This window comes from Pipistrellus kuhlii, unplaced genomic scaffold, assembly GCF_014108245.1.
Source record: "Pipistrellus kuhlii isolate mPipKuh1 unplaced genomic scaffold, mPipKuh1.p scaffold_m20_p_30, whole genome shotgun sequence".
NCBI classification, from domain to species: domain Eukaryota; kingdom Metazoa; phylum Chordata; class Mammalia; order Chiroptera; family Vespertilionidae; genus Pipistrellus; species Pipistrellus kuhlii.
Genome location: NW_023425530.1, coordinates 1,514,729 through 1,528,190, shown reverse-complemented (window position 1 = coordinate 1,528,190; position 13,462 = coordinate 1,514,729). Strand labels below are relative to the sequence as shown.

The 13,462-nt window shown below is 57.2% G+C and overlaps 1 protein-coding gene across 1 annotated transcript; it reads right to left on the bottom strand.

Moving 5' to 3' along the window:
- Positions 1–695: 695 nt before the first annotated feature.
- Positions 696–13,169, bottom strand: TNFAIP8L1 (TNF alpha induced protein 8 like 1). The gene is made up of 2 exons (XM_045589101.1): positions 13,039–13,169; positions 696–3,051 (listed from the first exon to the last, which is right to left on the bottom strand). Exon 2 carries the CDS (start codon positions 3,045–3,047, stop codon positions 2,487–2,489), a length of 561 nt encoding a protein of 186 aa, XP_045445057.1. The 5' UTR covers positions 3,048–3,051; positions 13,039–13,169; the 3' UTR covers positions 696–2,486.
- Between the last annotated feature and the right edge of the window lie 293 nt (positions 13,170–13,462).

Here is a 13,462-nt window from a genome sequence, read left to right as displayed (position 1 = left end):
AACCGGTTTGGCTCAGTGGTAGAGCGTCGGTCTGCGGACTGAAAAGTCCCGAGTTCGATTCCGGCCAAGGGCATGTACATTGGTTGCAGGCACATCCCCAGTAGAGGGTGTGCAAGAGGCAGCTGGTCGATGTTTCTCTCTCATTGACGTTTCTAGCTCTCTATCTCTCTCCCTTCCTCTCTGTAAAATATCAATAAAATATATTTAAAAAAAAAAAAAGGTGAAAGGATTTAAGAAATACAAATTGCCAGTTATAGTAGTCACAGGGGCATAAAGTACAGCCTCGGGAATATAGTCATAATATTGTAATAACTGTGTATGGTGCCAGGTGAGTACTAGACTTACCGAGTGACCACTCTATAAGGTTCATAAGTGTCTAACCACTATGCAGTACACCTGAAACTAATATAATACTGTATGTCAACTGGAATCGAAAAAGCATTTTTTAAAGATTTTTCCCCCTTCCAATCCTCACGGAGGACATGCCTATTGACTGGGAAGAAAGGAGGGAGGGAGGGATGTGAATGTGAGAGAAACGTAGATCAGTTGCCTCCCGTATGCTCCCCAACCAGAGACCAAACCCACAACCTAGGCATGTGCCTAACCCAGAATTGAACCCACAACCCTTCAGTGCATAGGATGATGGCCCAGACAACTGAGCCACACCAGCCAGGGAGGGCAAAACATCAAGGAGAAAACTCAGCACCAAGCAATTCAAGTCAGTTTCACATAATGACATGTGCTTTTATTTAAATTGTTCTGTAGTGCTCTTTGGTTTTTCAAAATTAAATCCCAAACTTATAAAGAGTCAAGAGACAGAACAGCCCATCAAGGAACAAGTACAAGCATTATGCATATTGATAAATTCAGCAGAGCTGAGGGCAAAGAATTTCATCTGGGGCTTCTCAGGACACTCAAAATGCACGTTTGCTCTTGAACATGAAGATCTGTCTCTTAACTGGAGCAGTAAGTGGGGAGTTGGCCTTGAGCGGTGACGTAGGAGGTAGGAACGGCTTTGGCTTCTTCAAGGAAGCAGAAACCAAACCACAGAAAGGCTGATCTGAATCTGGGGGCATGATCTTCTCAGCCAGCACCTCAGGCCAGGGAGAGGCAAAAGGGAGCGGTGGAGACTGTGGCTAAGCAGAGAGGGGCAACCTCTGTGCAGCTTCACCAGCAGGCAGTTTTTGAGAGACTCCAAATCTAGATTGGCACGTGCAATTCCCCGGTTTCAAATGTTGTCAACTGGTCCCAGGTGGCTCAAACAGGATGGGGCAAGCAAACCTCCTCACCGCGGCCTGCAGGCTTCCTGTTTGCAACCTTTGCCCCGGGAGGAACTAGACCGAGTCCTCAGATCATTCCCCCTCTCCCTTGGGCACCCAGAACAACCTTCCTGGCATGGCAAGACCTGTAGCCCTGTTTTGCAATCGATGCCACCTTCTGACAAAATTTGCAAATGCGCTCCCACACCCCACATATCTGCTAACGTGTGAGAACTCCCCAAGGTGTCCCCAAGGCCAAGATTTGTGAGCTTTGCTTTCAGAGGACTGAAAAACATTTGTTAGTGTGTGTGTTTCTCAAACATGAAATGATCGTTGGAAAATGCGATGCCTCTCAGATGGCTTTTTCCGTGTGCCCAGCATGGAGAACGCACTCTGTTCCCTCCATGTGGGAGTCAGGGCGAGGATCCCAAGCAAATCGAGGTGTCCTCACCCACACACCAGCGCACGGCAGCCCCTTCATGGCTCCCTGTGCCCGCTGCCTGGGCCGGGCGGCTGGACGGTGACTGTTCCCTCTGAGTCACGGAGGCCAAAGTCTGAGGCCCAGCTTCCGCCAGGCGGCTCCTTCTCAGGGCCGCCCCAAGCCTCCCTCCCGGCGCTGGGGGTGCTGGCCATCCTGGGTGTTCCTTGCTCTGTAGCACATCCCAGCTTCACATGGCATTCTCCTCTGGCTCAGATGTCTCCCTTTTAGAAGTGTCCCGGTCACTCCGGGTTAGGGCCCACCGTGATCTCATCTCAAACGATGCTGTCAGCAGCGGCCCTGTTTTCCACGTTTGGGTCACACTCGGAAGTCCTGGGGTTAGAACTTCCACAAAGGGGGGTCCTGCTCACCCCGTTACTTCCTTCCAGTCCAGTGTGACTCCTCTGAAGGGATTAAAAAGCCCGGGTTACACTGCAGCGGGCAGCACCAGCTGTCAGATGGCGCCAGTGAGCTGAGGGCTGCCATCGGGCATCACGGCGCAGGACGGGGACCAGGTGTGTGAGGAGCCACCGGCCTCGCAGGCTGTGCTGTTCCCACGCCGAGTCCTCTCCAGAGAGAGGAGGTGGGAGAGGTGACGGGTCCATGAAGCTGCTGCTCTAAACGGTTCAGCAGCCTCTGAGAGGGGCAGGGCACTGTCCGGGGAGTTTGGCTAGAATCAGACCGGGGATAAAGAGGCCATTAAATACGATAATCCCACACCCCCCGGCCCCGCGGAAGGCGGGAGGCGGTCATATGCTGTCCTCGTCCAGCATCCTGGCGAGCCCCTCGCAGATGCGGCGCCGGTGGGAGCAGTAGGGCTCGGCCGGCCCGTAGAGCACCGCCAGGAAGTCGCCGTCGGCCAGGTGGCCGAAGACGTGGTTGATGCGGCCGTGGGACTTGGCGGAGAGGTGCGGGCCCACGGCCTGCTGCAGCAGGTCCCGGCACTCGAGCAGGGCGGCGGCCAGCACGCGCCGGTCGAAGGTGAAGTCCACCTGGTGGAAGCTGACGGCCGTCATGGCCAGCCGGCGCGCCCCCTGGCGGAAGCGCTGCAGCAGCGCCAGCTCCTCCCCGGCCAGCTGGCCGCCGCGGAGCAGCAGGCCCAGCTTCACGGCCACCTTCACCAGGTTCTTGAGCACCTTCTGGGCCTCCTTGCGGCTGCGGGTGAACTCCCTGGTGGCGCGGTACAGCTCGTCCAGCACCTCGCTGCTCGTGTCGTCCAGGAGCGCGCTCACCGTCGCCTTGGACGCCACCTTGCTCAGGAGCTTCTTCTGGGCCTGCAGGGCCAGGCTCTTGGTGCTGAAGGTGTCCATGAGCCTGCGGGACGGACCAGCATCAGTCCCGCGGCCCGGGCCCGCCCCTTCCCTGGGGGCCTCCCGTCCGCCCCGCAATGCCCTGGCCTCTCCCCGGGCAGGCTCACCCCTCAGCTCCGCCTGGACTCCACCTCCTCCAGAAAGCTATCCTGAGGGAAGGCATGCCCCAGGCACCCCCATCCCGCTCTGCTCGCTCCCCCCTGCTTTGCTTCCCCGCGGGTCTGCCCCGCCCCAGGCCACAGTGGGAGCAAAGGGCCAGAAGCCTCACCCGCTGTGTCCTTGGAGATCCAGAAGCATCTGCCGAAGGAATAAGAGGAACCCCAGCCCCAGCCCCAGGCCTCACCCGCTGCCCCAGGCCCCGGTCAGAATCCACCCCCACCCTGGCCTCAGGCCGGCCAACCAGGAATGCCCTGTGGCTCCCACTCACACCCAGGGGCTCCTTCAAAGCCTGTCTTTGTGGGAGCTCAGGCCCCGAGGCGGCCCTCCCGGAGGTTAGGGCGCCACAGGGATTCCGGGAGCGGCCCTCCCTGCCCCCACCCGTCACCGGACCTCGGGGCTTCACAGGCCGGGCCACGGAGGGGACCCCCGACTCGGCCGCGCGGCGGCCCTGCGCTGGCACGGTGCCCGTTTGCCATTCCCCGGGCAGGGGGCGGCTGCCCATTCTGCCAGAGAGAGCACAGAGCTGGGCCCGTCCTGAGGCCACTCAGGAGCACGGTGCTCCCCAGCGCACTCCCACAGCCTCCGCCTTTCCCAGCCCCGAGTCCTGGAGGCTGTCCCCCCTGACAAACCAGCCCTCTGACCACTGGGTCAGGAGACAGAACCGCCGTGCCTCAGTCTCCCCTTTTGTAAAACGGGGAAGAACTAGCTGCCCTGGAGCAGGAGCCCGTGGCCAACCCAATGCCCGCCAGACTGTGCCCACCCCCTGGGCAGGAGCTGGACCTCGAAGCCATTAGCCACCTGGATGTGAAGCCTCTGTGACAGCAGCAGCGTCAGGCTGGCCACTGGGCACAAGTACCAGTGGCTCGAGAACATTCTACCCCATTCCCTTTACTCTGCCTATAAACTGCTCATCCTTCAAGTCTCAGCATCACTGTCACCCACTCCTGGAAGCCTTCCCAGAGGCCCCAGGCTGGGCCAGGTGCCCCTGGCTCCTCGACGCCCTGGGCATCCTCCACGTGGCCCCAGGACCTCGGTGGCCATGCCCACCTCGCTGGCCCAATGGCAGGCGCAGAGGCTGTTCACCCGCGTCCCCATGGCAGCCCGGGGCCTGGCACTAAGAGCAGGCGGCCGTGTCTGCGAACACTGGGACGAGAGAGTACTCCCAAGGCCTGGCTCTCATCTCCCCAGTTTACAGATGGGCAAACTGAGGTTCAGAAAGGAGCGTTCTCTGCGTCCAGGGCTGAGGCCAGGCTCTGGACCCCAAGGGCCCTGGAGCCCCGTTCCTTCCACCTGTTTGGGTTGCTGTGTGAGCCCAGGCAGGCTCTGCCCTTCTCTGGCCTTGGCCTTCCCACCTGTAGGACTGGGGTGAGGCGTGCAGGTTCTAGAGGAGAGTTGGGCCTGTGCACGGTCTCTAGAAAGGGCCTGGGGCACCACAGCACCCCCGCCCCGAGCCGGAAGGAAAAGGGGTGGGAGTGGAGGCAGCTGGGCCTCCCTCCCGCCTCCTCACACTTCCAGCCCCTCCAGCCAGTCCCCTGTCCGCACCTGGGCCAGCCAGCTGCATGCCCGCCCCTCCTCCCACCCATTGTTCTGCCAGAAACACTGCAAACAGGTCATGGATCAAAATAAACGCTGGCCTTCCTTCCTGCCTGCGGTGCTCACAGGTCCGAGGCGAACAGGCCTGGAGAGGCCAGCCCCTCTGAGTGAGGGTCTTTCCGGGAACTGCCGAAGTTCAGGGCCAGGTGGCTCGTGTCCCTGCCCCGGCCCAGCAGATGCCATAACCCACTCTCATTACAGCCAAAAGCCCACTGACGTTTTAGAGCAGCGGCTCTCAGCCTTCCCAATGCCGCGACAGCTCCTGCTGGTGTGGTGACCCCAACCATAAAATTATTTTCGTGGCTACTTCATAGAGACTAAGACCATCAGAAAACACGATGTTTACATTACGATTCATAACAGTAGCAAAATTACAGTTAAGAAGTAGCAACGAGAATAATTTTATGGCTGGGGGTCACCACATCAGGAGGAGCTGTATTAAAGGGCCGCGGCGTGAGGAAGGTTGAGAACCACTGCTTTAGAGGCTGTGCCAGAACATTCATTCAGTTGCTCCATGAGCATTTATGGAGCACCAAGTGTGTACCAGGCACTGGGAATACACCTATGACAAAAAAAAAAAAAAAACCTGGCCCCTGCTCCCCTGGGGATCCCCACCTTAGACCCCACGCCAATTCCTTATTACAAAACCATTTGGGCGCTCCAGTCTCCCCTGAAATGGACCCGGCAGGCACCTCTACCCGCCAGTTTAAAAGTAAAATCAATAGCCGGGACCGGTTTGGCTCAGTGGACAGAGCGTCGGCCTGCGGACTGAAAGGTCCCGGGTTCGATTCCGGTCAAGGGCATGTACAATACATTGGTTGTGGGCGCATCCCCAGTGGGGGGTGTGCAAGAGGCAGCTGGTCGGTGTTTCTCTCTCATCGACGTTTCTAACTCTCTATCTCTCTCAATTCCTCTCTGTGTAAAATCAATAAAATATATTTTAAAAATAAATAATAAATAAAAATAAAATAAAAGTAAAATCAATACAGGGTGAAACAGGCCACCATGTGAGGGGAATGGGGCATGGGGTCTGGGGTGCTTCATGTTCTGTTCAATCTGGGGCCATACGCATACAGAACACCACTGAGTTAGTTGGCGGCACCAAAACCCAGCGAAGTGTACACTTTAAAAGATAAAGACAGTATCGGCCGAGACTAGTTTGGCTCAGTAGATAGAGCGTCAGCCTGCGGACTGAAGGGTCCCGGGTTCGATTCCGGTCAAGGGCATGTGCCTTGGTTGCGGGCGCATCCCCAGTGGGAGTGGTGCAAGAGGCAGCTGATCGATGATTCTCTCTCATCGATGTTTTTAACTCTCTATCCCTCTCTCTTCCTTTCTGTAAAAAAATCAATAAAATATATTTTAAATATATATATATCACCCTGACCGGTGTTTCTTAGTGGTTAGATCATTGGCCCAAGTACCAAAGGGTCACAGGTTCAATTTCCAGTCAAGGGGATGTACCTGGGTTGCAGGTTCGATACTCAGCCCCCATTTAGGGCACATGCAGGAGGCAACCAATCGGTGTATCTCTCTCACATCTCTCACACATCTCTACCTCTCCCCACCCCCTCTCTCTCCTTTCTTCCTTCCTTCCTCCTCACTTCCTCCTCACTTCCTCCTACCTCCCTACATGCCTTCTACTCTCTCTAAAAATCAATGGAAAAGCGTGGCTCAGTGGTTGAACGTTGACCTATGAACTAGGAGGTCTGGTTCAATTCCCGCCTAGGGCACATGTCCTGGTTGTGTGCTCTGTCCCCAGTGGGGGACATACAGGAGGCAGCTGATCAATAATTCTCTCTCATCATTGATGTTCCTACTTCTCTTTCCCTCTACCTTCTTCTCTGAAATCAATTATATATATATATATATATATATATATATATATATATATATATATATATTGTACATATATAAAATTTAATATATTTTATTGATTTTTTATAGAGAGGAAGGGAGAGGGATAGAGAGAAACAATGATGACAGAGAAACACCTATCAGCTACCTCTTGCACACCCCCCACTGGGGATGTGCCCGCAATGAAGGTACATGTCCTTGACCGGAATCGAACCTGGGACCTTTCAGTCTGCAGGCCAACGCTCTATCCACTGAGCCAAACCGGTTTTGGCTAAAAATATATATTTTTTTAAAAATTAATAGAAAAAATATCCTTGGGTGAGGATTAACAACAAAAGACAGTATCAAGTGCTGGTGAGGCTGCGGAGAAACTGGAACCCGCACACGTACAGATGGCATGAAAAATGGAGAATGGTGCGGCCGCTGTGGAAAACAGCACTGGCAGTTCCTCAAACACAGAGTCACTGCGTGACCCAGCAATTCCGCTCATAAACGTCCACTCCCCCAAAACGAAGACACATGTCCACACAGAAACTCGCACACACATGTTCAGAGCAGCACAATTCGTGTACCCAAAAGTGAAAGCCCCAAGGCCATCAACAAGTGAGTGACAGAATGTGGCCCACACAGCGGAGGTCACCGAGCCACGAAAGGAGCGAAGCGCTGACCCTCACCTCAGTGTGGATGGAGCTTGGGCACAGGGTGCTCAGTGAGAGGAGCCAGACCCAAAGGCCACAGCGTGTGGTTCGTCCGGACAGGCTCATCCACAGGGGCTGGAGGGGGTGAGGACTGGCTGCTGATGGAGGGAGGGCTTCTTTTAGGGGTGGAGGAATGTTCTGGAATTTGAATACTTTAAAAATTGTGAGTTTATATCTCATCAAGCGGAGCACTCACTATTAAGTGTATATACCCATTATCTTTATGTATACTTTATAGCTCATTTTTTATAATGCTAAATTAATTAAAAAATAGGACTTGACCCAAACTGCAATGCAAACAAAGTGAGATGATGCCATAAGATTTGTCAGTCACTTTCACATTGACAGGCACTCAGTAGGTGCTCAGGACAGGTCTGTTTTTTTTTTGTTTGTTTGTTTGTTTGTTTTTTTAATTGATTTTAGAGAGAGAAAAAGGGAGAGGAGATTTGTTATTCTACTTATTTATGCATTATTGATTGATTCTTGTATGTGCCCTGACTGGGGATCAAACCTGAAACCTTGGCATATTGGGATGACATTGATGAGAGAGAAACATCAATCAGCTGCCTCCTGCACACCCTCTACTGGGGATGTGTCCGCAACCAAGGTACCTGCCCTTGACCAAAATCGAACCTGGGACCCTTGAGTCCACAGGCTGACATTCTATCCACTGAGCCAAACTAGTTATGGCTTGGGATGACTTTCTAACCAACTGAGTTGCCTGGCCAGGGTGAGACATGTTTGATTAAAAAGAATTTCCCTCCTGCACTCAGGGATGGAACAAATCTATCAGAGGTTTGCCATTATGGTGAACATCCTATATAATAAAAGGCTAATATGCAAATAGACCGAATGGTGGAACAGCCAGTTGCTATGACGTGCACTGACCACCAGGGGCAGATGCTCAACACAGGAGCTGCCCCCTGGTGGTCAGTGCACTCCCACAGGGGAAGTGCCACTCAGCCAGAAGCCCTGAGCTGGCCTCACGGCTGGCGAGCAGTGGTCTAAGCCAGCAGCTGGACATCCCCTGAGGGCTCCTGGACTGCAGGAGGGCGCAGGCCAGGCTGAGGGGCCCTGCCCCCTAATCTATGAATGTCATGCACCAGGCATCCAGTCTATATAGTAAAAGCCTAATATGTTAAGTGTCCGTTCATTCAACCGGTCGCTATGATGCTCACTGACCACCAGGGGGCAGACACTCCGGTAGGTTAGTTTGCTGTTGAGGTCCAGCCAATTGGGACTGGGTGAGACAGGCTGGACATGTCCTGGAGCCCTCCTGTGGTCCCTCCCTGGCCCCGATCGTGCACAGTGGGGTCCCTCGGCCTGGCCTGCGCCCTCTTGCAATCTGGGACCCCTCAGGGGATGTCCCCCTGCCGGCTTAGGTCCATGCACTGGGCTTCTAGTGTATAGTTATAAATACCTATCAAAAGAGTTCCATCTCTCCTCCATTGGCCCAGGAATATTCACTGAATATTAAAACGGTGAAGAAAAACAAAACAAAACAGCTCCACTCATCAGCTTGTTTTTGGCAGGACATTAGGAAGTGGAGGCCAAGGGCTGCCCTGCGCATGGCTGGACACCTAGTGTCCCTGGTCCCTGCCCCCAAACGCTAGAACATCCTGCTATTATCAGAAGCAAAAATAAAATAATAAAAAAATAGAAGTTTTCCAAATTTCCAAAATGGCCCCCTAAGAGATGTCGCCCACACTGGAAGGAGGTGCCAGAAATCAGTGAACATGGAAACAAACCGGATAATTCCAGGGCGGTGGGGGCAGGGAGGGACGTGGCAGGGACAGCAGGTGGCCTGGGCTGGGCTGTGGGAAGGCCTCTCTGAGGTGGTGCCTGGAGCGGGACAGAGCGGACAGGGTCCGGGAAGGCTGGCCGGGCGGAGGGAGCGGCCGTGCAGCGGTCCTGGGGCAGCACCTGCCCGCTGTGAGAGAACAGCAAGGCCACCGGCCGTCCACACCCCCCGCCCAGGCCTCAGGGCTCCGGACAAGCCCCACGCCCCAGGGGCAGCTTTCCCTCCTGCTGACCCCACTCTGCCCCCCACATTCTCCCCCAAAACGCTGGAGCCTGCCACGCTTCGGACGTTTGCTCTCTGCCAGCCCCATTTCAGGGTTTGGACTCCAACCTTTGTCCAAACGTTCCCATTTTGGACTCTCCAACTCCCGCTCTTCCTGGGAGCCACTCCCCACCCCCTCCTCCCCTCCCCCAGCGGCCACAGAGCCACTCCCGGCCTCCGATCCGCCTGCGTGGACATTCCACGGAAACGGAGTCACACGCCGTGGCTTCCCTCAACGAGCACCTTGTGCTCAAGGGCCACCCACCCTGTAGTGCATGTCAGTGAGTGCTTCCCTCCTTTTATGGCTAAATAGTATTCCACACCTTACTTCTAATACAATTAACCATAAGCTCTCAGTCTGTCATTTTTAATAAATTTGGCAAAATTCCTGGAAATACAGCGAGGGGCTCCTGTGAGCTGGGGTAAGCTCCACCGGCCACGGGCGGCCTGCCCACCACATGAATTCTTCATGCCCCACACAAAGGGCGTCAATAATTGATGCGCCCGCTGGGCAGGTCCAGACCAGCCACTCCTCTCCTCTGTCCTGGCTGCAGTGGCCACGGATGGCCGCAGGGGGCCACGGACCTCGTTCCCACACAGCAGGTCCCCGCTCCCCGGAGCCCTCTGTTAAGCACTGCCACGCTCACGGCTCCGTCAGCACTCGTTTTAGACACGGCCCCAGGGGAATCTGCCTGTCTGAGGCTGGGAGACACCAGTGGCTGTCAGACTGGGTTCCCTAGAGCCCCTGGGGGCCACGCCAAGGACAAGCAGGGTCTGTGAAAGCCAGGACACTTTCACCTGTAGTCAGATTTCTATCAGGAAGGTTTTGGGGGCCGAACAGGAGGAATGTTGGGAGTCTGCTGCCAAACCCATGCAAGGAAGCACAGGACCGGCTGGGCTAGGCCGAGCAAAAGATGTTGAGCAGCAAGTGGAGGCTTCAGGGCCACGTGGCAGGAACGTGGATGCAGCCCCTAAACGAGTTCTGGATTAGCACCTTTCTCACCTACCCAAGGCCTCACCCCCGTCCCGGGGCATCCCATGCTGTCCTCCCTGAGGCAGCCACCAGAGGGCGCCAGTGAACACCTAAGTGGGGCACCAGCCCGCTGCTTGCTTCCCCCCAGGCTATCCACCTCCTTCCTCTATCACCTCCCTGCCCTCACCTCCTCCTCCTTTCTCTTTTTCCTCCTCCTCCTCCTCCTCTTCCCTCTCCCCCTCCTCTTCTAGCTCACTCTGCCCAGCAGGCTTCCTCCCAGCTACTCCACACACCAGGCAGGGTCCTGCCCTAGGGCCATTGCTGGGTCTGTGCACGGGGGCCTGGAATTCCCCCCCCCCCCCCCCCCCCCCCCCGGGTCTCCGAATAGCTGTTTCTTCCTTGTCGTTCAGGGCTTAGATCAAATGCTGCCCCCTCAGGAGGCCCTCTCAGAACCCCCATTTAAACTAACATCCCCATCCGCCTGACCCCCATTATCTTCATGCAGTTACTACTACTAAGTGTTTTTCTGGCTGAAAGTACTTGTCTTCCAACCCTGAAGCTTGGCTCACAGTAGGTGCTCAGAATCTGTTTGGTGAACAAATAAACGACCTCTCCGAGGGTCACAGGGATCTCATTTGTGGGCCCCACTTTTCAGCCAGGAAAACAGACCAGAGACAGAGTTACCCCAAGGTTACAGAGCAGCACAGCAGGAGCCTCTCTGGAGGGGGGCTTCCCCGGTGGGGGCTCCCGACCCCACCATCGCGCCGGACTCAAGGGAAACCGAGGCCTGGAGGCACAGGCCTGACGCTCTCGAGGACTCTGGCTGTGGTCCCTCCAGAGAGCGCGGGAGGGCGGGATTCCAGGGGCGGCCTCATGGAGGGGCGTGGGCAGCCCGAAGAAGGGGGTACACTGAGGGGCGCACTGGTCCTGCCAGCTCTGGGCCCCCACCTCTCAGTGTGCAATACCTGGGGCTGAGCCCAGACAAGCAGGCGCTATCACTCAGCACCTGCCTCTAAGTGCGGCTGCCTCCATGCCAACCACCGGTCTTTCCCAGGCACTGTCTTGCGGCCCATTTGACAGACAGGGGCGCTGAGGCCTCCTAAGTCCACCTCATTAGACCACCTGCCCAGGCCTTTACCTGCCCAGGCCGCGGAGGACAGGCTCAGGGCCTCAGACACACCCCAGGCTACACAGCAGGAGGGGGCACCCCGAGGCCCCAAATCTGCACCTGACTAATTTCTTCTCTTGGGGACCCCCTGCCTGCTCCCCATCAGAACGGGACTCAAGACCCCCGGGGGTCGGGCCCTCACCTCTCGCTGGTGTCCCAGGCTCGGAGCCTGCCCAGCGGGAGCAGCACAGCCAGGTGTTTGTGCGGCCGCGGCTCTTTGTTACGGTTTCCATAGGCACGCGTCCCTGCCTCCTCCACCCTCCAGCTGCCCGGCCCTCGGCCCAGCCCATCTAGGCAACTTGTTATGTTTTAAAATTGACTTTGTGCACCTGGCAAGCACACAGGCCCCGAGGCAGGCCGAGGCCTGGGTGTGCACGTGGAGGCGGTGTGCCTGGGCAGTTAGAGGGGAAGTGGGCGGGCGTGAGGGCCAGGAGAAATGCCTCTTTACTCCATTTTGGAGGGGGAAAGTGAGGACCAGAGAAGGGAAGGGAACTGCCTGGGGACACGAAGGAGACCCCCATTCCTGCATTTAATCCTGGGAGCAGCACTGAGCCCCAGGAGTTATGGTCCTTCCATGGCACAGACAGGAAACTGAGGCTGGGAGAATGGATCACCTGTGTGTGGCGGAGTGGGAACGCAGGTTTGTCAGATTCCAAGATCCGAGCTCCCCTCCAGGGGTCGGCAAACTCCTTAGTCAACAGAGCCAGATATCAACAGTACAAGGATTGAAATTTCTTTTGAGAGCCGAAAAACCGACTTCTGTGCATGGGCCACCAAGTCTCAATAGCACTGTACGCACAAGCCCGCAGGTGGTATTTTGTGGAAGAGCCACACTCACGGGGCCAAAGAGCCGTGGTTTGCCGACCACTGCCCTAACCACTTGCACAACTGCTCTCACCCATCTGCAGCCCCTCAGGGCCCTCACCTCCTCCAGCTGGGCTCAGACAGACTCAGGAGGTAACCATGGAGACCTGGTTACACCGGGGGCTGCCCCTCCTCCAGGGGCCCAGAATGGAGGAGTAGTGAGGCCCGCAGATCCGGGTCAGCTCCCCCGCCAGTTACCCCAGCGGGCGACAGTCCCAGTTCACAGCTGGCAAAACTGAGGCCCAGGCTTCAGGCCCCCGAGGAGCTCCTGGGCGGCCAGTGTGGGTGGGCCTGGCCTTGGCTCTCCCTACAGCCCGGAGCCCGGCCCACACCTGGCGCCCGGTGAACGGAGTCGAGCCCATCAGAGTCCCCGTGGGGGTCAGCAGGGCTCTCAGGTGCCAGAGCACCGCCCAGGCCAGCGGGGGCCGTGCACCCCCACGGTGCCTCCCCCTAAAACCCAGGGAGCAAAAGGGTGTCGGGGACCGCGGGAAGGGAAGCGGGAGGGTGAACTCGGGCAGGAGCGGGCGCACGGGGAAGCCGGGTTTGCAGGGCACAACGTGGCGGGAGAGACGGACGGCGGCCAGGCAGCCCCCGAAAAACGCCTGGCATCGCTCTCTCACCTGCTCTCCGGGGTGCGTCGTGGATCCGACAGCGGGACCGATCCCTCCGCCTCCGAGAGGCCGCCGCGCCGCGCGGAACTCGCGCCTGTTAACCCGGCGGGTGGGGCGCGAGGCTCTGGCCCTCCGGCCGCCGGGCCCCCCGGGCCCCGCCCCCGCCTGCCCCGCCCTCGGAGGGGGAGGGGCCAAGGTCACGGACTTGGCCAATAGAAGTGCGGGCGGCGTACAAAAGAGCCAATAGAAGCAGGTCACCGCCGAGGGGGCGGGGACAGGGGCGGGGACGGGGCGGGGCCGCGCGGCTGGGGGGGGGATTCCTCCGGAATCGTGGAGCCGGCCGGATGCTGGGGGCGCCGCGCCCCGGGGCCCGTCGTCGGAAGAAAGGGGAGGAAGGGGCCATAACAAAGAGACCCACGGGGAGAGAGGAAGG